Source organism: Callospermophilus lateralis, chromosome 3 (assembly GCF_048772815.1).
Source record: "Callospermophilus lateralis isolate mCalLat2 chromosome 3, mCalLat2.hap1, whole genome shotgun sequence".
Taxonomy (NCBI): domain Eukaryota; kingdom Metazoa; phylum Chordata; class Mammalia; order Rodentia; family Sciuridae; genus Callospermophilus; species Callospermophilus lateralis.
The window spans coordinates 103,416,979-103,444,200 of record NC_135307.1 but is presented as its reverse complement, the minus strand read 5'-3'; the positions used below and the strand labels follow the sequence as shown (position 1 = coordinate 103,444,200).

General features: G+C 37.6%; 1 protein-coding gene across 2 annotated transcripts in view; it reads left to right on the top strand.

The window, feature by feature from the left end:
* The first annotated feature begins 1,251 nt into the window (after positions 1-1,251).
* Positions 1,252-27,222, top strand: part of Adam10 (ADAM metallopeptidase domain 10) — a 159,775-nt gene continuing 133,804 nt past the window's right edge. For both annotated transcript variants that reach the window (XM_076850856.1, XM_076850855.1), the window contains exon 1: positions 1,252-1,542. In XM_076850856.1, coding sequence (XP_076706971.1) covers positions 1,488-1,542 — 55 coding nt within the window. In that variant the 5' untranslated portion in view covers positions 1,252-1,487. The remainder of the gene's footprint in view (positions 1,543-27,222) is intronic.

Sequence of the window (27,222 nt, the reverse complement as noted above, 5' to 3'; positions counted from 1 at the left end):
TCTCCTGCCTCAGCTTCCTGAGTTGCTATATTTACAGGTGAGTGCCACCACCTCAGGCTCCAGTTGATTTAAAGAGAAAGTCCCATTTGCCTCTAATATCTGGAATTAATTATAAAAAAATACTGTACAACACTAAACATGCCACAAGATAGTCTAATAGCTAGGAAATAAAAACCTCATCGTGACAGCACATCCACAAGAAAACTTGTGATTTGCAATGTGATGTCTGCAGGTAACTGTTTCCTAAGATTGGATCTTTCAAGAAAGAAAAAAATTCACGCTATTTTCTAACATGTTCTGTTGAGTCTATGCATCTCATTAGAAATTAATGGACACTGTAATTTCTAATGATAGTTTTGGAATTTCTTTTTGTATTTTTGAGCTTACTATAGGAATTTCAATTTATTTTCAGTAATATACCATCTAACTCAGTCAACTCAAACAGGATGCCAAATATATGAAATTCTAATTAAATGACATCGAGAAATTCTATTTCATGAAATACGAGTGTAAAGAATCAGAGTGAATTACCGAGAAACCAAATGTGAGCTTCATTGAATTTGGAGTAACGATATGTGAGGAGAATTCATTTCAGAGATGGGACAGAGTGGCAACGGGGCTGGATATTGAGTACTTGCTATCTTTTGCAATGGCTAAGTCCTAGAGAGTGACAAATTTGTAAAGAGCTCAGGAAACTGTCTTAGCATGGTGTCGTGTCTTCTTGCTGTTTGGAATGTCTTTACATTTACGTTCTCATCACTGGTGGCTGTCGCACCTGTGATTACTGCTTATTGGGACTACTTTTATTTATTTGGTAGTTGTTGAAGCATCACGAGAGACAGAAAAAGAGGAAACAAAAACCTCCGTCACTCGCGAAGTTAAGGGCAAAGCTGTCGCTTTTACACCTTTCACTCTCGGGTTTTAGTCCAAGGAACGTTTCCCAGAAGCTGTTAGAGCCCAGCACAGTCGTGTGAGAGCGCTCTTGTCTAGGGGCGGGACCAGAGGAAGCCCCGCCTTTCAAGACCAATCCCAGCTGTCTGCCGGCGGACAGGAAGCGGCGGCTGGCCTAGCAGCCCGGGAACCGGCAGCACGCGCATGCGCGCGCCCCTGGGGCGCCTGCGGGAGGGGGAGGGACGGGAGGTAGGGGCGCGGCCCCGCGAGCCTGTTGGGTGCCCGCGCGTCACATGGTGAGGAAGGAGGCGGAGATCCGTGACTCGGGGGAGGGGGGTAGAGAAGAGGGAAGGAGCGAGGGAAGGAAAGCGGGGAAGGGAGGAAGGAAGCAAGCGAGGGGAGGGAGGTCCCTGTTTTGGTGGAGCTGGGAGCGTTGCCGGCCCCTGAAGTGGAGCGAGAGGGAGGTGCTTTGCCGTTTCTCCTGCCGGGGGAGGTCCTCGCTTCCCGTGGAGGCTCCGGACCAAGCCCCTTCAGCTTCTCCCTCCGGATCGATGTGCTGCTGTTAACCCGTGAGGAGGCGGCGGCGGCAGCGGAAGATGGTGTTGCTGAGAGTGTCAATTCTGCTCCTCTCTTGGGTGGCGGGGCTGGGAGGTGAGGCACGACCCCGAGCGCCGGGGGCGCCGCGACCACAGCGGACCGCGAGGCGGAGCGGCGGCCAGGTTGAGCGGAGCCCAGTCGCGCCGTGCGGCGGGCGCGTCAGTCAGCCCGGCCGGCCGGCGGCGCCACTCGGGCGCGCCGCTCTCCCCGCTCCCTATTGTCCCCCGCGCCCCGACCGCGTTCCCTTCTGTGGCGGGCCGAGGAGGTTCGGTGCCTCTGGCGAGGCCTTCCCCGCCCCCACCGCCCCAGCGTTGCGGGAGGTGGTAGTCTCCTCCTCCCAGAGAAGCGAAGTCGGGAGATTCGGCTCGCCAGGCGAGAGCTGCGGAGCCCAGGCCGGCGCTGCATCCTTCTAACCTGCTTGCGGGCGGGCGCCGGCGCAGGCAGTCCTTGCCGCCCTCGCTCAACGCTACCCTCCTCACCTTCCTCCCCAGCCCCCAGCCCCTGCCGGGTGGCCGGTTCCGGAGTCCGCTCCGCGGAGGAGCACCGCCGCGCAGACTCTGGGAAGTTGGCGATGTTTGCGGACGGGGTCTTGTATTGTTCTTAACCCAGCGCGGCGATCCAGACCGACCCCGTTCTGCAGTGGGGCCGACCGTGAAGTGTAGCAGTCATCTTCCGCTTGTCCGGCAAGAGTGATTTGGGCTGTCCCTACTGCCCTGCACTGAGTGCCCTAGTGTTTGGAGAGAGCGCAGGAGGGTGTGTTTGCGTTCAAACCCTGTCGCCCAAGGGAAAGGGTTTGGTAGGGGTAGGATGTTCTTGGATCTGTGGGCTGGATTGGGTGTCTTAGAATGCAAGGAAGATCCTGGGTGACCCAACTCCAAGAGTTTTCTTAAACTCTCAGGTGGAGTAGACTTACTGTTTAGTCTGTGGATTGTCAAAACAGTGCTCCCTCCCCCCTACAAATTGGAGTTACATTTCGCTGAAAGTCTGCACTCTTTCCTGATGACTCGAGTTTTTGAAGACAATGATTTTTATTTCCAGTATTTCCTAGGACCAGTGGCATTATTCTGTTGTTTAAAACGCTTTACTTTAGTATGCTTTTTGACTTGTCTCAAAGTATACTTAAAAGCCTTAAAGTATGTTTAAAAGCATGAAAACTTTTCATGAGTGCTTTGGATGAGTGTCTATCTGTAGCTTAATATTTTTTTGTAGCGAATTGTTTCTTTGTCCCTTTCACTAATGACTGCAGGGCTAAGTTTATTTGTCATATATTCTGCTTAGTCTGAGAGTGGTGCTGTGTAGGCAGCCATCTGTTGTAGTTTGTTAGGTGTAAATTTTAGGTTAAAAGTTGCTAATAGACGTGTACTTTTAAAAAGGATCCAATCTGGAAACCCTTTGTAAGGGCGTTTTCATTTAACGTTTGTATTTCTGTTCTAAATGTGACTTCCAACAAAAATCACTTGACTGGCTGTTCTCACTTTTTGTGATTGTAGTCAGGAGTTAAGACGCTTCTCTATGAGCTAATAAACACAAAACAGGAGACACTTTATTTTTTGGTACTCTGGATTGATGGGACACTTTACCACTGAGCTACATGCCCAACCTTTTTTATTTTATTTTTTGAGATTGGGTCTTGCTAAGTTGCCAAGGCTGGCCTGTAACTTTCCATCCTGCCTCAACCTCCCAAGTTGCTGGGATTACAGGCGTGTTTCCATGCCAAACGCAGGGCCTTGCTTTGCAAGTGCTCTACCACTGAGCTGTATCTCCAGTCTTTTTTTTTTTTTTTTTTTTAATTTGAGACAGGTAATACGAGTGTAAAGAATCAGAGTGAATTACCGAGAAACCAAATGTGAGCTTCATCGAATTTGGAGTAACGATATGTGAGGAGAATTCATTTCTCCTCACATTGTCCAGGCTAAACTTTTAAATTTATAATCCTCTTACCTCAGCCTCCAGAGTAGCTGGAATTACTGGTAATTATAATTATCACTGTGCCTAGCTAAAATGTTAAATTTTGATGTTGTTAAGATTTTTTTCAAAAAACTAGGAAAATTTTTATTTTGAAATTTTCAAAATTGTAACTTTTGAGAACATGGATATATTTTTGATTTTATTGTACTAAGTTTTATCTATTGACCTGAGCTATATATGGTCAAGTTTGTTAGATATTTATATGATTTGTAGACTACATTTAAATTGAATATATGTTTGATTTAGTATAGAAGAGAAATAAGTTTATATAAAATTAGAAGTGTTAGTGGAAATACAGATTTAACTTTAAAGTATAAATCATTTCCAGGTACATAATAAACTCTTGCTAGTTGCTTTCTCCTTTACAGTATGTCAATCTCTGTTATGTGTGAAATTTTTCTTCTGCATATGAAAGTGAGAAGTGGGAAGCTGAAAGTGAGAATTAAAAGTGTTTAGAATCCTAAACTTTCCTGATGTTGTCCATTCTTGCATATCTCATCCTGTGTTGTATTTGTAGGACCATAAAGTAACATTTCTAGAGTTCACAAAATATGTAGACATGCACTCAAATGTATACATAAAAATGTTTTTTAAAATTATTTGTAACCACATTAGAAACTCATTGGAACTGTTTAGCTATAGCTCAAATAATTTTTATGTATGTGTGAATATTACTTTTTTTTGAGCCTGTGTGAGCCAGATTGGCTTTGAATTCCTAGACTTTTGTTCCTCTTGCTTCAGCCTTCTCAGTAGCAGGGAATGCAAGTTGGAGCCTTTTACCTGCCCCCACAACCCAAACCCCAAGTCTTGCACATGCTCTACCATTGAGTTACATTTCCAGCCCTTTTAATTTTGAGACAGGTCTTGCTAAATTACTTAGACTGATCTCAAATTTGCAATCCTGTCTCAGCTTCCAGAGTTGCTGGGGTTAAAGGCCTGTGCTTCTGTATCAGGCTGCATGTTACTTTTTTAACACAGATATACAGGGAGTTAACATCTTTCTTTAAAAATTTCATGGTGTGTTTGAGAAGTCAAAAGGTATTTTAGTTGTAACAGTAAATTAATCCCATAATGTTTTGGCTTGATTAAATGATCCATAAAATGAATTTTGGAGTGTGACATGTTTTTATATTTAAAAATCTGGTGTAAGTGCTTTGCTCTATACTATATACTTTATAAAAATAAGCTTTCTGGAAGTTTGGGCAAAAGAATTAAAAGCATTAAAGTTTAAGCTTAAGCTAGTTTTCTGACTTCTGCCAGCAAATTCGTCTATGGGATTAATGAAAGAGACAGGTGTTTTGTCTTTAAGGCGTTCTCACTCTATATTTTAAACTAGAGTTTGAGAGTCCAGTTAGCTCTGTCATCTTAACAAAACCCATTTCAATGTGTCCTACATTAAGAGTATGTTCTGTAAGTACAAGACCTCTGTTAGGGGTTGAGGGGAGATAGGCATGACAGACACTTCAGTTTTCTGATGTACTTTTAATAACTTAAGCCATTCAATGGTGTGTATTAGCTTAACTCTTTAAAATTTTCCTAAAGAGGGTTGGGCAGAGGGTATAAGGGACGTTTCTATGATGTCTGTTTTGTATTATGTGCCTGAAATTGTTAATATTTACGTTTTTCAATAGTTGGGGGAGGTGATATTTTACAATAGAAAAAAAAGGCTTGAAGAGATTGTTCATCTAGCATCATATGCCACTAAGTGGTGAAATAAGACATTCATACCCAAGCCAGTGGGACCTCAAAGCCTAAGCTTGCTTATTTATTTATTTGTTTTTGTGGTACTGGGGATTGAACCCAGGGCCTCACACATAATAGACAATCATTCTGCTACTGAGCTATATCACAGTTTTTTTTCAAAATACTTTTTTTGTAGTTGTAGATGAACAGCATGCCTTTATTTTGTTTGTTTTTAAGTGGTGCTAAGAATTGAACCCAGGGCCTCACAAGTGCTAGGCAAGTGCTCTGCCTCTGAGCAATAGCCCCAGCTCTATATCACAGTTTTTAAAAAAATTTTATTTTGAGACAGGGTCTGACTTAGTTGCTCAGGCTGGCCTCAAACTCCAGGTCCTCTTGCCTCAGCTTACTGAGAGTCGAAATTATATGTGCATATCACACACCCAGCTAAAGCCTAGCTTTTCAAATTTTTTTTTTTTTTTTTATATATTGCTCCCTCATGCTCTTTTTTTTTTTTTTTTTTTTGTTATTGGGGATTGAATCCAGGGGCACTTGACCACTGAACCACATTCCCAGCCCTATTTTGTATTTTATTTGGGGGATAGTATCTCACTGAGTTGTTTAGCACCTTGCCATAGTGGGGCTGGCTGGCTTTGAACTTGTGATCCTCCTGCCTCAGTCTCTGGAGCTGCTGGGATTCTAGGCGAGCATCACCATGCCTGGCCACTCATACTTTTTTTTAAAAATAATATAACTTTATTTGTTTATTTTTATGTGTACTGAGGATTAAACCCAGGTACTGAGGATTAAACCCAGGGCCTTGCACGGGTGAGGCGAGCGCTCTACCGCTGAGTCAAAACCCTAACCCCCCTTCATGTCTTTTTAAAAATAATTTATTTATTTATTTTTTATTATTAAAGTTTTGTAATTATACATAGTAGTTGGGTTCAGCCCAACAAACTCATACATGCATGGAAATCTATTTCAGTTCATGATCCTTCTACCCTTATTTTCTTCCCCCCTCCCCTCTCCCATTCTCTTCCTCCCCTTCCTCCCCTCTCCTATTCTTCTTTCTCTACTAGACTTTCTTTTGCTCATCTATTAATTTGTATTTGATTGATTCTTCATGTCATCTTAATCTTTTCCTCATGCCTTTTTGATAGTAGTTTCACACAAGCTCAAAGGTGACCTCTGGACTAAACTGCCTTAGAGATGTTTTTTATTTTTATTTTTTTGCAGTGTCTTTAAGTTTCAACTAGTGGTCAGCATTGAAAAATCAGAAAGTTTCTCAGTGAAATTTGTGGATTTGTGCATTTGTTGGAGAAGCCTTGGAAATCCTGACTCTATTGAACTATATATTTCGATTGTCTGGGGCTAAGTAGTAGGGCCAGAGCTGCCCTCTTTGAACTGGGCATATATGTACCAGTCATTGTAGTTCCCATCATTGCTGCTTACAATATACCTGGCCTACTTTACTAATTTTTGTTACCTCTTGGGTCCTGTGGGCATGTTCATATCTGCTTCAGGTTCATTTTTGCATAGATGGCATTATTTAAAAATGTCTTTTTACTGTGACTACTTATCCAACTTTTAATACTTTTTGTATTTTTCATTTTTCTGTATTCTTAAAATGTATTAATAAACATCATGACACCTATAGTACTTTTTATACAGCACTAGGTTATTAGTTTTTCTGTGTTTTTTTTGGGGGGGGGCAGTGTTGGAGATTGAACCCAGGGCCTTGTGCTCTGTCACTGAGCTACACTCCAGCCCTTTTAGATATTTTTAAAATACATGTTTCCATAAGACAGGTTGAACTACCCTTATCTGAAAATTGAAGCATTTTGGATTTTACACTTTTGCACATATTAAGAACTCCCTCCCCATTTTTTGATACTGGAAATTGAACCCAGGAGTGCCTTACCACGGAAGCTACATCCTTAGTCATTTTTATATTTTTTGAGATGGGTCTCAATAAGTTGCAGAGGCTGGCCTCAAACTTCTGATCCTCTTGCCTCAGCCTCCTGACTTGCTGGGATTACAGGTGTGTGCCATTGCCCCTGGGCAAAATGTGAACCACTTCTGGTTTCAGGGGGATATTTAACATGTAGTAACAATTTGAGATTCTTTAAATAAAACCAAAAATGATGACTGTAATCACACCATATCTCTTTTTTTAATATTTTATTTTTTTGTTATAGTTTTATTCATTTATTTTGTTTTATGTGGTGCCGAGAATTGAACCCAGGTCTCACACGTGCAAGGCAAATACTCTACCCGCTGAGCTACAACCCCAGCCCACATCATATCTCTTTATCTTTTTTTTTTTTTTTAATTGTAGTTGTAGATAGACATAATGCCTTTATTTGTTTATTTTTATGTGGTGCTAAGGATTGAACCCAGTGCCTCACATGCCACTGAGCCATAGCCCCAGCCCATACCTCTTTATCTTAAAGAGAAATAAGAAACCATTTCTTTTTCTACTGGGATGAGAACCACTGAAAAAAATTAGTTGAGTAAATAAAAACGAACTTAGCCTTTTCTCTTTTGGGATACAAGTGTCAACTCTTTTGAAATTCAGGAAATAAAATAGAACAATAAATTCAATAATAAGCCACATTTTTCTAATATTGTTGGGGAGAAGACAGGTTCAGATTCAGAAGGGTTAGGTTGAGAAAACTTCTGTATAACAAGTCATTGGGAACAGACTTAAAATTTTGGCTGGGGTTTGAGGATGTAACTCTGGTAAAGCACTTGCTTAACGTGCATGAGTCCCTGGGTTCAATCCCCATCACTGCAAATAAAAATAGCCTATAATTCATTCTCTCTCTCTCCCTTTTTTTTTTTGGTAGCAGGAATTGAACCCAGGGGTGCTTAACCACTGAGCTACATCCCCAGCCATTTTTTGTATTTTTTTAGAGGCAGGGTCTTGCTGTGTTGTTAATTGCTGAGGCTGGCTTTGAACTCATCATTGCCTGCCTGCCTTCCTGCCTTCTTTCCTGCCTTCTTTCCTTTCTTCGTTCCTTCGCTTCCTCCTGCCCTTCCTCCCCGTACTAGGGATTGAACCCAGGGCCTGTGCGTTGTAGATAAGTGCTCTACCTCTGAGCTATACATCCCCAGTTCTTGGCTGTTTTTATTGGGAGTTTTACTAAAATGTATTATTACGTGTTTGCTGTTTTCTTAAAATACTGAATTTAATCTTTTCTTAAATGATTATAGTTTAGTAAATGAGAACAACTGCTATTTTTCTGAGCTCTTTTATAGTTTATTTTCCGGAAGCTGTTGAAATAGCTTGGTAGTTTATTGTTGTTCTAAGTTTTTTCTAATGGAGTGTACTTACCCCCACCCCCATTACTGGGAATTGAACCTGGGAGTACTCTATTACAGAGCTACATCCTCGACCTTTAAAACAATTTCCTTAAAAACTTTTTTGAGAGAGTCTCCTTAGGTTGTTTAGACTGGTGACCATCCTGCCTTATCCTCTAGAGTAGCTGGGTTTATAAGTGTGTGCTACTATGTCCAGCTGTTCTAATAATTAGTTTTAGCAGCATTTGAACTTTTTGATTAGTTTTTTTTTTCTTTCTGGTTTTCTTGCAGAACTTGAGGATTTCACCTTCTAATTTGGTGTTTGTATCCCCCCCCCCCTCCTACTTTGGGGAAACTCAATTCTTGATACATTTGCATGGAATAAATATAAATAAGTTCTGAGTCATTATATGAGATAAAGTACACGGGGTTTAGGTAGTTTTGTCTTTCTTTTTTTTTTTTTGGTTTGTTTTGTAGAGTTTAATTTTAAAGTTGCTTATACTTATTAAGTGGAATGATGTTGTACTAATGTGTTTTGCTACTTAAAGTGAGGCAGGGTAGACTGAAGAGAAAGAAACTGATGAGTAACCTGGAAGACATAGCAAATGTACACTCATTTAGTTGCAAGTGGATCATGTCCTAGATCTGAATCATGAGCACTCTAGTTTCAAACTAAATATTAGATTCTTGGTACTAAACATACTGTAAAATGACGAATTATATTCTCTACTGGAATATAAACTGTAAATTAAGAAAAAGTATTGTCTCAAGTGAAAGTTAGATAACAGAGGTTTTTGATACTGTTTTCTTGTTTGTTTACAGTAACTAGTGATATTTTGGGTGATTAGGAAAATTTGTGATTTTTAAAAAAATTGTGTTAAAATTCAGTTTCTTGTTTTGTTGGTGCTGGAGATTGAAACTGTGGTCTTATATATGCTAAACATGTGCTCTATCTCTCAGCTACCACCCTTTGTCTTTTTTTTTTGATGATAATAGGCATGGAACTGAGGGCCTTGTAAGTGTTAGGCAAGTATTCTACCACTTTACATTCTGCCATTTTTATGTATTTATTTTTTGAGACAGTGTCTAAGTTGCCCAGGCTGGCCTTATACTACCTCAGTCTCCCAAGTAGGTGGGTATATAGGTATGTACTACCACACCTATTCGCCTTTGTCATTTTCTTTCTTTCTTTTTTTTTTTTTTTTTTATTGTGATGCTAGGAATTGAATCTGGGAGTGTTCTACCTCTGAGCTATACTTCTAGCCCTTTTTATTTTATGTTGATACAGGGTCTTGCTGAGTTGCCTAGGTGGGTCTCAAACTTGCAGTCCTCTTGTCTTACCTCCCAAGTACCTGGGATTGCAGGTGTGCATCACTGTGCCTGACTACCCTTGTCTTTTAATTGTGTTACATTATAATGATTAGAAAATTTTTGCTAAAGTTGGTGGTAATTTTTTTTTTTTTTGAGATGGATTTTACTCCGTTGTCCAGGCTACTCCTTTTTAAAAAAAGATTTTTTGTTTTTTTCCTGTTGTAGATGGACATGATACCTTTAATTTTATTTATTTATTTATTTAATGTGGTGCTGAGGATCAAACCCAGTGCCTCACTTGTGCTAGGCAAGCACTGATCCTCAGCACCACTGAACTACAACCCCAGCCCCATGCCCAGGCTATTCTTGAATTTATGGGCTGGAATGGTCCTCTTGCCTCAGCCTCCCAAGTAGCTGGGAGTACATGTGTTCACCATTGCATGGGGATATATATTTGGAATGGACTAGTTTAAAATATATTCTAGATGGAGTACCAACAGTGTACTTGGTATATGTGAAGCAGGCATTGGCTGTTGCTGCTGATGCAAAGTTTCTCTGAGAGGCGTGTGTAAACACTAATTGAGGAGAAGAATCTAAATAGGAAAGCTGTGGACAGAGGAACACCTTGTTTTCAAATCTGAACCCTCAAGCTCAAAAATCATAGGGGTGGGGCTAGAGATGTGGCTCAAGCGGTAACGCGCTCGCCTGGCATGCTTGGGGCGCTGGGTTCGATCCTCAGTACCACATAAAATAAAATAAAGATGTTGTGTCCACCGAAAACTGAAAAATAAATATTAAAAAATATTCTCTCTCTCTCTCTCAAAAAAAAAAATCATAGGGGTATATATTCCAAATTTTAGAATTGATTAGCAACTTTGAATTTGGTCTGCTTTTCAGATTGACAATTCTGTGTGATTAGCTTGGGTAAAAACTTCAGGGTTCTTTTTTTAAATTTATTTTATGGTTCAATACTGGAGAACAGGTCTTGTAGTTCCCCTTTGCTACTGGGTAAATTTGTTCTGAAGTTACAGTTCCAACCAAAAAGTCTGAGAGGTGCACTGTTAAAACACTGGGGTTTCCTGTGTGTTTATGACTGGTAGGACTCATGAAGCCACAGTGTTGAGTGAGAAGAAAAGTAAAAAACATACTTTGTTAGAGCAGATGCAATGCCAAAATATATAGTTCCAATTATGTACTGTAGTTGCAGGTGAAATTTGTTAATCTGGAGAGATATCAACCAATAGGGAAGGTTTTTAGAAGTTAAAAAGAATGGCATGTACTCTAGTAAGATGCTAGTAAGTTCACTTCCTTGGCATGGATAGGAAAAGTGCTAGTTGGGCCATAATAACCTGGAGTCTCATTATTCATGGTTTTGGCTATGATAACTATGTGGTAGAATATCGTGGAATGTTCTTTGGTGCCCATGTTGAGGAGTTGGGATATGATACAATAAGAAGTAAATTAAGTGCTTGATGAATTAGGTGATTGAGAATTGGTTTAGAGTAGTTATTGTAGAAATAGAGATATAAAAAGAAATGACTTGGAAGAAAATCTGGTAAAACGTGGCACATGTTTAAATGTGATGCTAACAAAATTTATTGAGGGCTTATTCTGTGTTGAATTTGGATCTTAGGGGCTTTTTCATTGGAGAGAATATGTCTAGGATTTTGAGTTTAGATAGAAGGTTATATGTTGGAATAGGTATTAAAGCCTGGGTTTTTATTCTGTTTGCATGCTCATAATTGGGGTCTGGTTAAAACTTTGTACAGAACTTCAATAATCTGTGGCTAGTTTTTGAGAAGCACTGCTCTAGACAGCTGGATAATAGAAGTTCCGTGAATTTGGAGTGGAAGGGAGAAATTTGGTTTGAAGATTTTTTTAAAGTTGGAATTAAGCTCTTTAGTTCAAAAATGTTTGGTACTCTTTTTTTTTTTTTTTTTTTAATACTTATTTTTTAGGTGTAGATGGACACAACACAATGCTTTATTTTTATATGGTGCTAAGGATCCAACCCGGGTCCTGCCCTTGCTAGGGGAGCGCTCTACCGCTGAGCCACAATCCCAGACCCAGGTACTCTTGATTCTGTGTGAATCTTGAACTTCCTGTTTTAAAGAAAAATCAGGGAAAATAATAATCTTTGCATTTATAAATGGGCATATATAACTGTGTAACAAAATTTTTTTCCCATTTAACTTTGATTGCATTGTTGATGACAAAAGACAGACACAAACATTTGAACTTTGGATTTAACTTTTAAACAAATACAAATAGAATCCATTTTTAATAGTTGAAATACTATAATGTCATTACTAAACATTAGAAAGTAGAATTTAAGACGATTTCTTTCCTCCAACCCAATTTGTATCATCCAGTCTTTTAAAATTCGATTATGGATTTATATTATAATGTTTGTATAGTTTTGTTTCCTTTAAAAATTAATGTTATTAAAATGTGCATGTAAAAGCAGAAAAATATTTATAATGATCTGTATCTTTGCTAGAATGGGAATTTTATGAAGGAAACAACTTTACTGTTTGTGTTTTAGAACCTAGCATGGGGCCCAGTTCTCATTAATTGTCAGGCATGGTGGTGCATATCTATAATCCCAGCTACATGCAGTCCTCCTTCGGAGGATTGAAGTTTGAAGCCAGTCTTTATAACTTAGAGAGATCTTGTCTCAAAATATACAAAAAGGGATTGGAGATGTAGCTCATTGATAGAGTGCTTGCTTAGCATGCACAAGGCCCAAAGTTTATTAAAACCACAGAATTGTTAAATACATTACCTGTGAAGTTGGCTAGACTTCTGAATACATATTATATAGCCATTTTCATTCAGTAGAGGTTGTCAAGTGAAGCAGCCTTTAAAGTACTGGTGTCAGGTATTTTATGGAGATAGCTTTATAATATGAAACTAAAATGTCATGATGACTTTTGTTAAAACTGAATATTCTGAATATTTAATAGTAAATTAAAAAGTGACTCCTCCCATTCTTATAGTATGTTATCAGAGTTCTAAGTGTGTAATAATAAGGGTTAGGTATTCTAATCCAGCATAGTGTAGAGGACAGTTTAGGTGCCACCTTTGGAGCTAGGTTGTCATTAGAGTTTATAAATTGGTTAGGAAGTAAGAACTTAAGTTTGGTTGAAATGTTATAAAATAACAATTTTACTGGTAATCCACATAATTCGGTTTTACCAATAAAAATAGCAAGAATCTCTTAGTAATCCTAGCATCCCTAGGAACCGTAGACCATTGAGTAGGGGGACCCCCCCATTTTTTTTTTTTTTTTTTTTTGAGAGAGAGAGAGAGAGAGAGAGAATTTTAATATTTATTTTTTAGTTTTCGGCGGACACAACATCTTTGTATGTGGTACTGAGGATCGAACCTGGGCCGCACGCATGCCAGGCGAGCGTGCTACCACTTGAGCCACATCCCCAGCCCCGACCCCCCCATTTTTAGGTGTAGAGCAAACTGTAGTGGTACAACAGGGAAGTAGACACAGATGTTTTGGAGTGTGATGTGGGAGCATGGTGAGATAGAGTGGGTTTAGGATGAAATGCAGGGTGGGGGCTAGACAGATTTTGAAGTTGTGACTAGAGTTTTTGTGTGTAACTTGGGAGAGCAATGTAGGTAGGTTGGAAATTATATTTCCTTATGTGGATTATTATTTGTTCTTGTGCCTATACTTATTTGAAATCATATAAAAGAGTTTCAAATCTAAATTAATGAACACAGTTCCAGTTTTGGATTTAAAAATTTTATTTCATAAGTGAGTGTAGAAATTTAACACATTCAATATATTTTAATCATTCATGTTTTGTCCTTTGTGATTGATTTAGTTTGTAATTTATAGAAGAGCTGCTTTCACTTCTGAGCCAGCTAGCTTTATTATTTCTTAGAGACTAGTTTATTTCAAAAATTAGATGTGTTGAAATATGCTTTTAATGGTAGGCACACCCTCCTATCTTGAACTTTCACTTGTAACTGTTTGGTGTAGATATTTGTTTCTAGAAGATTATTTGGTTTCTAATGAAATGTATATAGGCTTAAGTTTGAAGTCACACTGTAGACTTAGCTTATCCAAGAGTGCATTAAAGTCACTTAAGTATATTACTGAAATATAGGACAAAATAATTTATGGAAGCTTACATTTGTTATACGGGAGAAGAGTTTTATGGTATTCAGTACTTCAAGATCAGAGTGAATATATGTCAAATATAAGAAGTATTGGTTAAAACATGATGCTTGAGGTACAGTTGATGACTCAAATAGGAGTCTAAGTTATGTTTTATGTTGGGAAAAAGGTTCTTGGTACCTAATTTTGAAATTATGCAAGTGAAAAGTCTGTTGGTAACAACTTGATGACAAGTAATTTTGATGGAGTGCGTACTGGGGATTAAACTCAGGGGCATTCGACCACTGAACCACATCCCCAACCCTATTTTGTATTTTATTTATGGACAGCGTCTCTCACTGATTTGCTTAGTGCCTTGATGTTGCTGAGGCTGGCTTTGAACTCGAGATCCTCCTGTCTCAGCCTCCTGAGCTGTTGGGATAATAGGCATGCACCACCGTGTCTGGCAACATGTGATTTTTTTGAGGAATAGAAATATAGCAAAGTAGAAGCCATAGTTTATTTATTTATTTATTTTTGGTTCCAGGGATTGAACCCAGGGGTGCATTGAGTTAACTCTACCATTGAGTTACATCCTTAGCTCTTTTAATATTTTATTTTGAGACAGGGTTTTGCTGTTACCCAGGCTGGCTTTGAATTTATGATCCTCCTGTCTCGGCCTCCTGAGTTGTTGGGATTACAGGTGTGTGCCTTAGCACCTAGCTTATTCCTTACACATCGTCTTATTTATTGTAATTGAATTTTTCTGTAAATAGGAAGATTTGTAATGCCAAAACAGTTTTGCAGATTTTTTTCTCCCATTCTTAAGATTGTAGAATTAACTTTTTTGGATAGATGGGAAAAGAATTGTTTATTTGTTAAGTGATGTTGTTATACACACACAGATGATAATATTGACGAACCATCAGTAAACTGATTTGTATTTTCCCTCTGACGTTAATGACATTTTCACTCTGTTTTTTTCCCTTCTCCTGAATTTAATTTAGATTGAAATAGAAGATTGTAAGTTTTAGAATCAAGGGCATGGGAAGGAATCTTTTATTTCTCATAAAATAATGAAAAATAATTATAAAGGTTAGCATTTATGGAGTACTTACAACATATTAGGTACTGATTGGAATTTTATACACACACACACACACACATGATGTATGTATATACATAAATATGTATATATACACTTTAATGAATTGTATCCTGAACAAATTTTATATTTTTTTACAGTGTTGTGGAATTAAACCACAGTTTGGTACATGCTAGGAAGATGTTTTACCAGTGAGCTACAATCCCAGCCCATCAGTGAAATTCTTTTTTCTTTCTTTCTTTCTTTCACATTAAGACTTGAACCCAGGGATCACTTTATCATTGAACTACATACCTAGTCCTTTTTATTTTATTTTAAGACAGCATCTCATTAAGTTGCTTAGGGCCTTGCTAAATCATTGAGGCTGGCTTTGAACTTGTGATCCTTCTGCCTCAGCCTCCTGAGTCATTGGAATTACAGGCATGCACCCCTGCACCTGGCTACAATTTCTTCTTTTTTTGGTACCGGAGATTGAACCCAGTAGTATTTAGCCACTGAGCTACATCCCCAGCCCTTTTTTATCTTAAGAGAGGATCTCACTAAGTTGCTTAGGGCCTTGCTTCCTGGGCTGAGCATGGTAGTGCATGCCTGTAATCCCAGCGATTTGGGAGGCTGAGAAGGAATGCAAGTTCAAAGCCAGCCTCAGCAATTTACGGCCCTGTCTCAAAAAAATAAAAATTAAGAACTGGGGATGTAGATCTGTTGTTAAGCACACCTGGGTTCAATCTGGAGGAGTAATAATAACAAAGAAAAATTGCAGGAAATAAAAATATTGTTCTTAAATTGTAAACCTCTCTGGTGGCAAGAATCTTAAGTTATATTTTTTTCTACTTAGAACCTGCTGGTCATTATTTAAAAAAAAATTATTCTGATTTGTTATACATGATGGCAGAATGCAGTTTATTTTATATTCCACATATAGAGCATAATTTTTTAAGACACTCACTGATTATACACAGAATATTTTCACACCATTCCTATCTTATACATGCACTTAGGGTAATGATGTCTAACTCATTCCACCATTATTCGTACCCCCTTACCCCTTGCTTTCACCTCCCTCCACTTTGTCCTATCTAAAGTTCCTCCATTTCTCCCATGTTCTTCCCCCAAAGGACATTATGCATCTGTGTCCTCATATCAAAGAAAACATTTGTCTTATGGTTTCTTGGGATTGGCTTGCTTCACTTAGCATTATATTCTCCAATTCCATCCATTTACCTGAAAATGCCATGATTGTATTCTCTTTTAATGCTGAGTAATGTTCCATTGTGTATATATACCAATGGATATATATACACAGTGGAACATTGTAGATGAATGGATAGTTTCATTTACGGAAGGGCATTTAGGTTGGTTCCATAGTTTAGTTATTGTGAATTGTGTTGCTATAAACATTGATATGACTGTGTCCCTATAGTATGCTGTTTTTAAGTCCTTTGGGTATACACCGAAGAGTGGGATAACTGGGTCAAATGGTGGTTCCATTCCCAGTTTTCCAAGGAATTTCCATATTGCTTTCCAGATTGGCTGCTCCAATTTGCAGTCCCACCAGCAATGTATGAGTGTTTCTTTTCCCCTACATCCCGCCAACACTTACTGTTGTTTGTATTATTTTTTTAAAAAATATTTCTTTTTAGTTGTTCGCAATGCTTTTGTTTTATTTATTTTTATGTGGTGCTGAGGATCGAACCCAGGGCCTTGCACGTGCTAGGTGAGCTCTCTATCACTGAGCCACAACCCCAGCGCCTGTTGTTTGTATTCTTAACAGCTGCCATTCTGACTGGAGTGAGAAGAAATCTTACAGTAGTTTCGATTTGCATTTCTCTAATTGCTAGAAGATGTTGAACTTTTTTTCATACGTTTGATTAATTGATTGTATATCCTCTTCTGAGAAGTTTCTGTTCAGTTCCTTGGCCCATTTATTGATTGGGTTATTTTTTTTTTGTGTGTGTGTGTTAAGGTTTTTGAGCGCTTTATATATCCTAGAGATTAGTGCTTTATCTGAAGTGCTTGTGGTAAAGGTTTGCTCCCATTCTGTAGGCTCTCTATTCACCTCACTGATTGTTTCTTTTGCTGAGAAGAAGCTTTTTAGTTTGAATCCATCTCATTTATTGATTCTTGGTTTTAATTCTTGTGCTACAGGAGTTTGATGGAGATTTGGGCTTACTTTTTCTCCTCCATTAGATGCAAGGTCTCTGGTTTAATTCCTGTGTCCTTGATCCACTTTGAGTTGAGTTTTATGGATGGTGAGAGAGAGAGGTTTAATTTCATTATGTTACTTGTGGATTTCCAGTTTTCCCAGCACCATTTGTTGAAGAGGCTGCCTTTTCTCCAATGTATGTTTTTGTTGCCTTTGTCTAATATAAGATAAGAAAAGTGGGCTGGGATTGTGGCTCAATGGTAGAGCGCTTGCCTCGCACATGTGAGACAGCCCTTGGTTCGATCCTCAGCACCACATAAAAATAAATAAGTGAAATAAAAGTATTGCGTCCAACTACAACTTAAAAAAAAAAAGATAAGAGAAGTTACGTGGGTTAGACTCTGAGTCCTCTATTCTGTACCGTTTGTCTACTGGTCTATTTTGGTGCCAATACCGTGCTGTTTTAGTTACTGTTGCTCTGCAGTATAGTTTTAGGTCTAGAATAGTAATGCCACCAGCTTCAGTCTTGCTAAGGATTGCTTTGACTATTCTGGTTCTCTTATTTTTTCCAGATAAATTTTAAGTTTGCTTTTCCTATTTCTATGAGTAATGTCATTGGTATATTGATTGGGACTGCATAGAATCTGTACAATGATTTTGGTAGTATCGTCATTTTGATAATATTAATTCTGGCTATCCAAGAACAAGGTAGATCTTTCCATTTTCTAATTTCTTTAGTTTTTTTCTTTAGTATATTGTTTTCATTGTGTAGTCTTTCACCTCTTTCATTAAATATATTCCCATTTTTTTTTAGGCTATTGTAAATGGTGTGGATTTCCTAGTTTCACTTTCAGTGGATTTGTCACTGATGTACAGAAATGCCTTTGATTTACGGGTGTTGATTTTATATCTTGCTACTTTGCTGAATTCATTTTTTAGTTCTAGGGATTTCAGATGGAATGTTGGGTCTTCTACAAATAGAATCATATCATCTACAAATAGTGATAATTTGAGTTCTTCTTTTCCTATCTGTATCCCTTTAATTTCTGTTGTCTCTCTGATTGCTCTGGTTAGAGTTTCAAGAACTATGTTAGATAGAAGTGGTGACAGAGGGCATCCCTGTCTTGTTCCAGATTCTAGAGGGAATGCTTTCAATTTTTGTCCATTTAGAATGATGTTGGCCTGGGGCTTAGCATAGATAGCTTTTACAATGATGAGGTATTTTCCTGATATTTCAGTTTTTTTTGAAAGTGAAGGGATGCTGTATTTTATCAGATGCTTTCTCTGGATCTATTGAGGTTATCATATGATTTTTATCTTTGAGTCTATTGATGTGATGAATCACATTTATTGATTTCCGTATGTTGAACCAACCTTGCATTTCTGGGATGAACCCTACTTGATCGTGGTGCACTATCTTTTTGATATGTTTTTGTATTTGATTTTCTAGAATTTTATTGAGAATTTTTGCATCTATATTCATTAGAGATATTGGTCTGAAGTTTTCTTTCTTTGATGTGTCTTTGGTTTTGGAATCAGGGTGATATTGGTCTTATAGAATGTCTTTGGAAGTGTTCTCTCTTTTTCTATTTCGTGAAATATTTTGAGAAGTACTGATATTAGTTCTTCTTTAAAGGTCTTGTAGAGCTCAGCTGTGTATCCATCCGGTCCTGGGCTTTTCTTGGATGGTAGACTTCTGATGGTGTCCTGTATTTCCTTGCTTGAAATTGATCTGTTTAAATTGTGTATATCGTCCTGATTTAGTTTAGGCATATCATGCCTCTAGTAATTTGTCGATGTCTTTGATATTTTGTATTATTGGAGTACAAGTTTTCAAAATAATTTTCAGTTATATTTTGTATTTCTGTAGTGTCCATCATAATATTTCTTTTCCATCATGGATGTTAGTAATTTGAGTTTTCTCTCCTTCTCTTTGTTATCATGGCTAATGTTTCATCAATTTTATTTATTTTTTCAGAGAACCCAACTTTTTGTTTTGTCAATTATTTCAATTGTTTCTTTTGTTTCAATTTCATTGATTTCATCTCTAATTTTAATTATTTTCTGTTTTCTACTGCTTTTGGTGTTGATTTGTTCTTCTCTTTCTAGGGCTTTGAGATGTAATGTTAGGTTATTGATTTGTTGACTTATTTGTCTTTGAAGGAATGAACTCCATGAAGTGAACTTTTCTCTTAGCACTGCCTTCATAGTGTCCCAGAGATTTAGATATGTTGTATTGGTGTTCTCATTTGCTTCTAAGACATTTTTAATCTCCTCCTTGATATCTTTTTTAACCTGTTGTTCATTCAGTAATGTATTATTTAGTCTCTAGGTGTTGGGAATAGTTTTTTTTTTATTTTATTTTATCATTGATTTCTAATTTCATTCCATTGTGGTAATGCAGGTAGTAGCTCTACTCTTCTGTATTTACTAAGATCTGCTTTGTGGCATAACATATGGTTCATTTTAGAGAAGGATCCATGTGCTGCTGTGAAGAAAGTGTATTTGCTCCTTGGTGGATAATATACTTGATATATGTCAGTTAAGTCTTTGTTATTGATTGTATTATTGAGTTCTATAGTTTCTTTGTTTAGCTTTTGTTTAGTAGATCTGTCTAGTGGTGAAAAAGGTATGTTAAAGTCACCTAGAATTATTGTGTTGTGATCTATTTGACTCTTGAACTTAAGAAGAGTTTGATTGATGAACGTAGATGCTCCATTGTTTGGGGCATATATATTTATAACTGTTATGTCTTATTGATGTATGGTTCTGTTAAGCAGTATGAAATGTTTATCCATGTTTATCCCTTTTGATTAATTTTGAGTTGAAGTCTGCTTTAATTGAAATGAGTATGAAAACCCCTGCTTGCTTACATAAACTATGTGAATTACATATATATATATATATATATATATATATATATAATTTTTTTAAAATTTATTTTTTAGATGTAGATGGACACAACACATTGCCTTTATTTTTATGTGGTGCTGAGGATCGAACCCGGTCCCGCCTGTGCTAGGTCAGCACATTGCTGCTGAGCCACAATCCCAGTCCCAATGAATGGTGTGTGTGTGTATGTATATATATGTGTGTGTGTGTGTGTGTGTGTGTGTGTGTATTTTTTTTATTTTTATTTTTTTAATATCCTTATTTATTTTTATGTGATGCTGAGGATCAAACTCAATGCCTCACACTTGCAAGACAGGCGCTCTACCACTGAGCTACAGACACAGCCCCATGAATGGTATATTTTATCCCAACCTTTCATCTTCAGTCTGTGGGTGTCTTTTCCTATGAGATGAGTCTCTTGAAGGCAGCATATTGTTGGGTCTTTTTTAAAAAGTCCTATCTTCCAGTCTGTCTTTTGATTGGTGAATTTAAACATTTACCATTTAGAGTTATCATTGAGATATGATTTGTATTACTGGTCATTTTTTTAATTTTTGATATTTAGCTTGACTTGGTTTCTCCTTTGGTTAGCTTTTCTTTTACTGTAGTTCTTCCCTTTGCAGATTTTCATTGTTGTTTTTAATTTCCTCCTTGTGGAATATTTTGCCAAGAATGTTCTGTAGTGCAGGCTTTTTTTGCTGTAAATTCTTTTAGTTTTTGTTTATCATGGAAGGTTTTTATTTCATTGTTAAATTTGAAGCTTAATTTTGCTGGGTATAAGATTCTTGGTTGGCATCCATTATCTTTTATAGCTTGGTATATGTTGTTCCAGGATCTCCTAGCATTGAGAGTCTGGGTTGAAAAAACTTCTGGGATCCTAATTGGTCTTCCCTTATAGGTAATCTGATTTTTCTGTCTTGCAGCCTTTAAAATTCTATTTATATTCTGTATGCTAGGCATTTTCATTGTAATGTGTTTTGGTGTAGATCTGTTGTAATTTTGTACATTTGGTATCCCACAGGCTTCTTGTATTTGGTTTTTTAATTCATTCTTCATGCTTGGGAAATTTTCCGATATGTTTCATTGAAGAGATTGTGCATTTCTTTGGTTTGAATATCTGAACCTTCCTCTGTCCCAATAAATCTTAAATTTAGTCTTTTGATGGTATCTCATAATTCTTGGATATTCTGTTCATGATTTTATACCATCTTCACTGTGAAGTCAGCTTTATTTTCAAGATTGTATATTTTGTCTTCATTGTCTGAAGTCCTGTCTTCCAAGAGATCTAGTCTGTTGGTGATGCTATCTATTGAGTTTTTTAATTGGCTTATTGTTTCTTTCATTTTTAGGATTTCTTTTTTTTTATTTTTCAGAATCTCTCTTGAAGTAATCTCTTTCAACCTGTATTTGCTCTCTTAATTCTGTGTTGGTGTGATTGATGATTGCCTGAATTTGTTCTCTTATCTCTTTGTTGGAGTGATCGATTTTTGCCTGTATCTCCTCACTTAGGTTGTTCTATAATTCCCAAATCATGTTAGTTATGTATATTCTGAACTCCTTCTCTAACATTTCATCTACTTCACTATGTATGGATTCTGTATGTCTTGGTTGTTTGGGGCACGTTCCTCCCTTGTTTTTTCATGATGTCTGTGTGTCTTCCTCTCTTTCTGTGTAGACCTGAGGTATTACTGTTTTTGCCCTGTTGTCTTATAGTGTGCCTACAGGTTACCAGTAACTCCCAGGTCCTTACTGTTGCCTCGTGATGGAAGTGGTGATATCCCAATTTCGTGGCGGTGGCAGCCCCAAGCCTGTATGTTTCTTTATGTTGGGCTGTGCAGCCATGCTTTAGTGGATAAGGAACCCCAGCGCATAGTGGCTCTATGTGCTGGTGTTGGGTGACTCTGCCCCAGAACTCCGGGCCGCAATGGTGGGTGGCTTGCGGGTGGTTTGGCTCTGCATCTGGAACAGGTCATTTTTTTTCTACTTTTACATGAATGCAGTTTTTTAGTATAGTTTACTAAACAGTACTTTTAATCCTGTTATGCCCCAGGCTTAACATTTGTTTTTTTAAGTTAAAATAACTGATTTTCTCCTTTGCACAGATGCAAACTAGTTATTTGTTATTATTTTTCTGTGTGGTACTGGGGATCAGACCCAGGGCCTCACATAAGGTCAGGCAAGCAACATATCACTGAGGTATACCCCAGTCTCTCAATCTAGTTATTTACCAGTTTTGCAAATAGGCATTTGCTTGATGTATTTTAGTTTTTCGTAACTTTATCTTGAACATTTTTATGCTTTCTGGAAGGTTTGAATTATCCATGGTACGATTAACATTTGTATGCCTTTTACCTAAATTTATCAATGGTTACTATTTGCCACATTTTCTTTACTCCCATCCCGTTTTTAAAGAAATATTTTTGTAGTTGTTTATAGACCTTTATTTTACTTATTTATATGCAGTGCCAAGAATCGAACCCAGTGCCTGACATATGCCAGGCAAGTGTGCTACTGCTGAGCCTGAGCCCCAGCTTTAATCCCCCCTTTTAATATATATACTTTTTCCCCCCCTGAATCATTTGAAAGTAAGTTGTACCCCTAGCCACTTTGCAATTTCATAGAGCAAGGACATTTTCCTGCATTCCCAAGAATACTATTTTTTGAAGTGTGAGAATGTTCAAGTTTCCCTTGGCCTTTTAATGCTTAGGTACCAAATTGGCATTTTTGAAGGCCAGATTTCTGGCAACTACAACTAAGGACAAGAAAGTAAAATGCTGCTGGGTATGGTGGCATATGCCCATAATTCCAGCCACTTTGGAGACCGAGTCAGGAGGATCTCAAGTTCCAAGCAAGCTCCCCAATGGAATGACACCCCATCTCAAAATAAAAATTTAAAAAGGGCTAGTAAAGCATTTGCCTATCATGTATGAGGCATGGGTTCAGTCCCCTGCTTGCTGGGCGTGTAGAGGTGAATAAAATGCTGTTGGTATGCTTTCCTATAAGGTAATATAACAGAAGAGAAAGATGACATTGACAGCAGAGTGGAATTATTTTATGTAGAAACAGTGGCACAATAATATAGCCTTGAGATAATCACATCATATGGCCTCTTCTGATAACAATATTGATAAGTGAGTCTAGAAGATGTTAAAGTAGAGAGAAAACTCAGTAATGGTTCAAAAGATGCTTGGCACATAAACTCAGTAGTCTAGAAACTTTCCTTACTGGAAACCTTCATATTCCACCAATCTTAGGTTAAGGACTTTATTTCGTAGTTTAAAATGTTTCATTTTTTATTGTTATCAGGTAACACTTATCCCCTCTCCCCTTTTAAATATATTTTTAGTTATAGCTGGACCCAATACCTTTATTTTATTTATTTTTATATGGTGCTGAGGATCAAACCCAGCACCTCACACATGCTAGGTGAGCGCTCTACTGCTGAGCCTTAACCTCAGACCCCCATTTCTCTTTTATTAAAGTCTTTACATGAGGACACCTTTCATGAATATTCTGCTCTTTATTAGAGGGCTAAAAGGAATTTAAGATTTGCATTAATGCGCCAGGTATAGTGCTGCACAATTGTAATCCCAACAATTTGGGATCCTGAGTCAGAAGGATCTTAAGTTAAGGCTAGGCTCAGCAATGTATTGAGACCTTCACCAATTTAGCAAGATCCTGTCTCAAAATAAAAATAAAAAGGACTGGGGATGTAGCTCAGTGCTAAAGCACCCTGGGTTCAATTCCCAGGACAAGACAAGACAAAACAAAACAAAACAAAAAATTGGCATTCCCTTGAGTCCTTCCTGTTGTAACATTTTGCCTTTGCATGAGTGAGGCATCAGATAGTATCAGAGGAGCTTCAGATCTATATTTAGAGCTGACACAAGTTTGTTTTTGTTGTTTAGTTTTTACTCGTGTTTTGTAGGCTGTGTTTCCTTTGGTATAAATCTTGTATACAAAGGATTTAAAAAAGAAAACTGTATGGGCCACAAATCACATGTTAATTAAAATGGCAACAAACTTGGAAGTAGTTTCTATGCTTGTACTTATTATTTGCTTTCAATAACCCCTAGTATTGTGATGACACCCATATTTTTTATCTATACTCCGACCTTTCCCTTGAATTCCAGACCGCTGTATCCCAGCTGCCTGGCTTGACCAAATATCCAGTTAAAATGTGTAAAAGGAATTTCAGACTTAAAGAATCAGAAACCTCTGATAACATCACCTGGCACCTTTTTATTTATAGTCTTTCCCATCTTAGTAAAGGAAAGCTCAGTTGAGCTTCTGTTGAAACTTTTGAGTCATCTTCTATTCCTTTCTTAATACCTTGTGCACAAGAAATCCTGCATAACAAATTGTGTCAACTCCTCCTTCAAACTGAATGCAGATTTTGACAGTTTATCATCAGCTCCACTGCTACTATTCTTTTGATACAAGTCATCATCCCTATCTTCAGTTATCTACAAATCTGTTTTCCCTGCTTCTCTTGTCTACCCTTTCAGTCTCATCTATTCAAAAGCTTGTTCAAAACAAACTAGAGGTAAATTGAACACTTTAAAAGGGCTGGAAATGTAGCCCAATGGTGGAGTGTCCCTGGGTCCAATCCCCAGTACTGATTAATGATTTAATCAGTACTGGTAGGTTTAATGATTTAGAACTTTCTCTACAAGAACTAAGTTTCACAGGGCATGGTGGCACACTCTTGTCAATCCCAATCCCAGAGACCCTGGAGACGGAGGCAGGAAGATTGGGAGATTTTTGTCTCAAAATAAAATAAAAAGTGTTATGGTTGTAGCTCAGTGATAGAGTATGCTGAGTTTAATCCTCAGTACCAATAAATAAATGAGTAAATGGAACTAAGTTGCTTTCTAACTACTGTGTGTTCCTGTTTTTTTAATTTTAAATTAAATTATTTATTTATTCTAATTTGTTACAAATGACAACAGAATGCCATTCATTTCATAATACAGATATAGACCACAATTTTTCAAGTCACTGGTTGTACACAGCGTATTTTCACACCATTCGTGTCTTCATACATGTACTTAGAGTAATGATGTCTAACTCATTCCATAGTCATTCCTACCCCTTGCCCTGTCCCTTCCCCTCCCTCCCCTTTGCCCTATCTAAAGTTCCTCCATTCCTCCCATGCTCCCCATCCATGGCCATTATGAGTCAGCATCCTCATATCACAGAAAACATTTGGCCTTTGGTTTTTGGGATTGGCTTACTTCACTTAGCATTATGTCCTCCACCTCCATCCATTTACCTGAAAATGTCATGGTTTTATTCTCTTTTAATGCTGAGTAATGTTCCATTGTGTATATATACCAAAGTTTCCCTATCCATTCATCTACTTAAGGGCATCTGGGTTGGTTCCACAATTTACCTATTGTAAATTGTGCTGCTATAAACGTTGAAGTGGCTGTGTCCCTGTAGTATGCTCTTATTAAGTCTTTTGGGTATAAACTGGGGAGTGGAATAGCTGGGTCAAATGGTAGTTCCATTCCCAGTTTTTCAAGGAATCTCCATACTGCTTACCAGATTGGCTGCACCAGTTTGCAGTCCCACCAGCAGTATATAAGTGTGCATTTTCCCCCACATCCTCGCCAACACTTATTGTTGTTTGTATTTTTAATAGCTGCCATTCTGACTAGAGTGAAATGAAAACTTAGTTTCGATTTACATTTCTCTAATTGCTAGGAGATGTTGAACTTTTTTTCATATGTTTGATTGATTAATTGTATATCCTCTTTTGAGAAGTGTCTGTTCAGTTCCTTGGTCCATTTATTGATTGGGTTATTTGTTTATTTATTTATTTGGTGTTAAGGTTTTTGAGCGCTTTATATATCCTAGAGATTAGTGATCTATCTGATGTGCTTGTGGTAAAGGTTTGCTCCCATTCTGTAGGTTCTCTATTCACCTCACTGATTGTTTCTTTTGCTGAGAAGAAGCTTTTTAGTTTGAATCCATCTCATTTATTGGTTCTTGGTTTTAATTCTTGCACTACAGGAGTTTTATTAAGAAAGTTGAGGCCTATACTGATACGAAGGAGATTTGGGCCTACTTTTTCTTCCATTATGTGCAAGGTCTCTAGTTTAATTCCTGTGTCCTTGATCCACTTTGAGTTGAGTTTTGTGGATGGTGAGAGGGAAAGGTTTAATTTCATTATGTTACTTGTGGATTTCCAGTTTTCCCAGCACCATTTGTTGACGAGACTATCTTTTCTCAATGTATGTTTTTGTTGCCTTTGTCTAATATAAGTTAAGTAATGTGGGTTAGACTCTGAGTCCTCTATTCTGTATCATTGGTCTACTGTTCTATTTTGGTGCCAATACCATGATGTTTTAGTTACTGTTGCTCTGTAGTATAGTTTTAGGTCAGGAATAGTAATGCCACCAGCTTCAGTCTTGCTAAGGATTGCTTTGGCTATTCTGGTTCTCTTATTTTTTTCCAGATGAATTTTAAATTTGCTTTTCCTATTTCTATGAGCAATGTCATTGGTATGTTGATTGGGATTGCATAGAATCTGTACAGTGATTTTGGTAGTATGGTCATTTTTGACAATATTAATTCTGGCTATCCAAGAACAAGGTAGATCTTTCCATCTTCTAAGTTCTTCTTTAATTTTTTTCTTTAGCGTGTTTAGTTTTCATTGTATAGGTCTTTCACCTCTTTCATTAAGTTTATTCCCAAGTATTTTATTTATTTATTTATTTATTTTTAGGCTATTGTAAATGGTGTGGTTTTCCTAGTTTCACTTTCAGTGGATTTGTCACTGATATACAGAAATGCCTTTGATTTATGGGTGTTGATTTTATATCCAACTAGTTTGCTGAATTTATTTATTTAAAAAATTTTTCTTTTAGATGTTAATGGACCTTTACTTTATTTATTTACATGTGGTGCTAAGAATTGAACCCTGTGCCTCACACATGCTAGCAAGCTCTCTACAGTTGAGCCACAACCTCAGTCCTGTGTTCCTGTTTTTTTTTTTTTTTTTTTTTTTGTAAATGTTATTTAGAAAACATTGGTTGTGGGCAGAGGCTGTAGCTCAGTGGCAGAGCCCTTGCCTAGCGCTGGGTTGGATCTTTAGCACCATGGACAAATAAATAAATAAAATAAAGGCATTCTGTCCATACACAACTAAAGAAAAAAAATTGTCATTCACTGCAATAATTAGCCTGAAAAGGGAAATAAAGGATG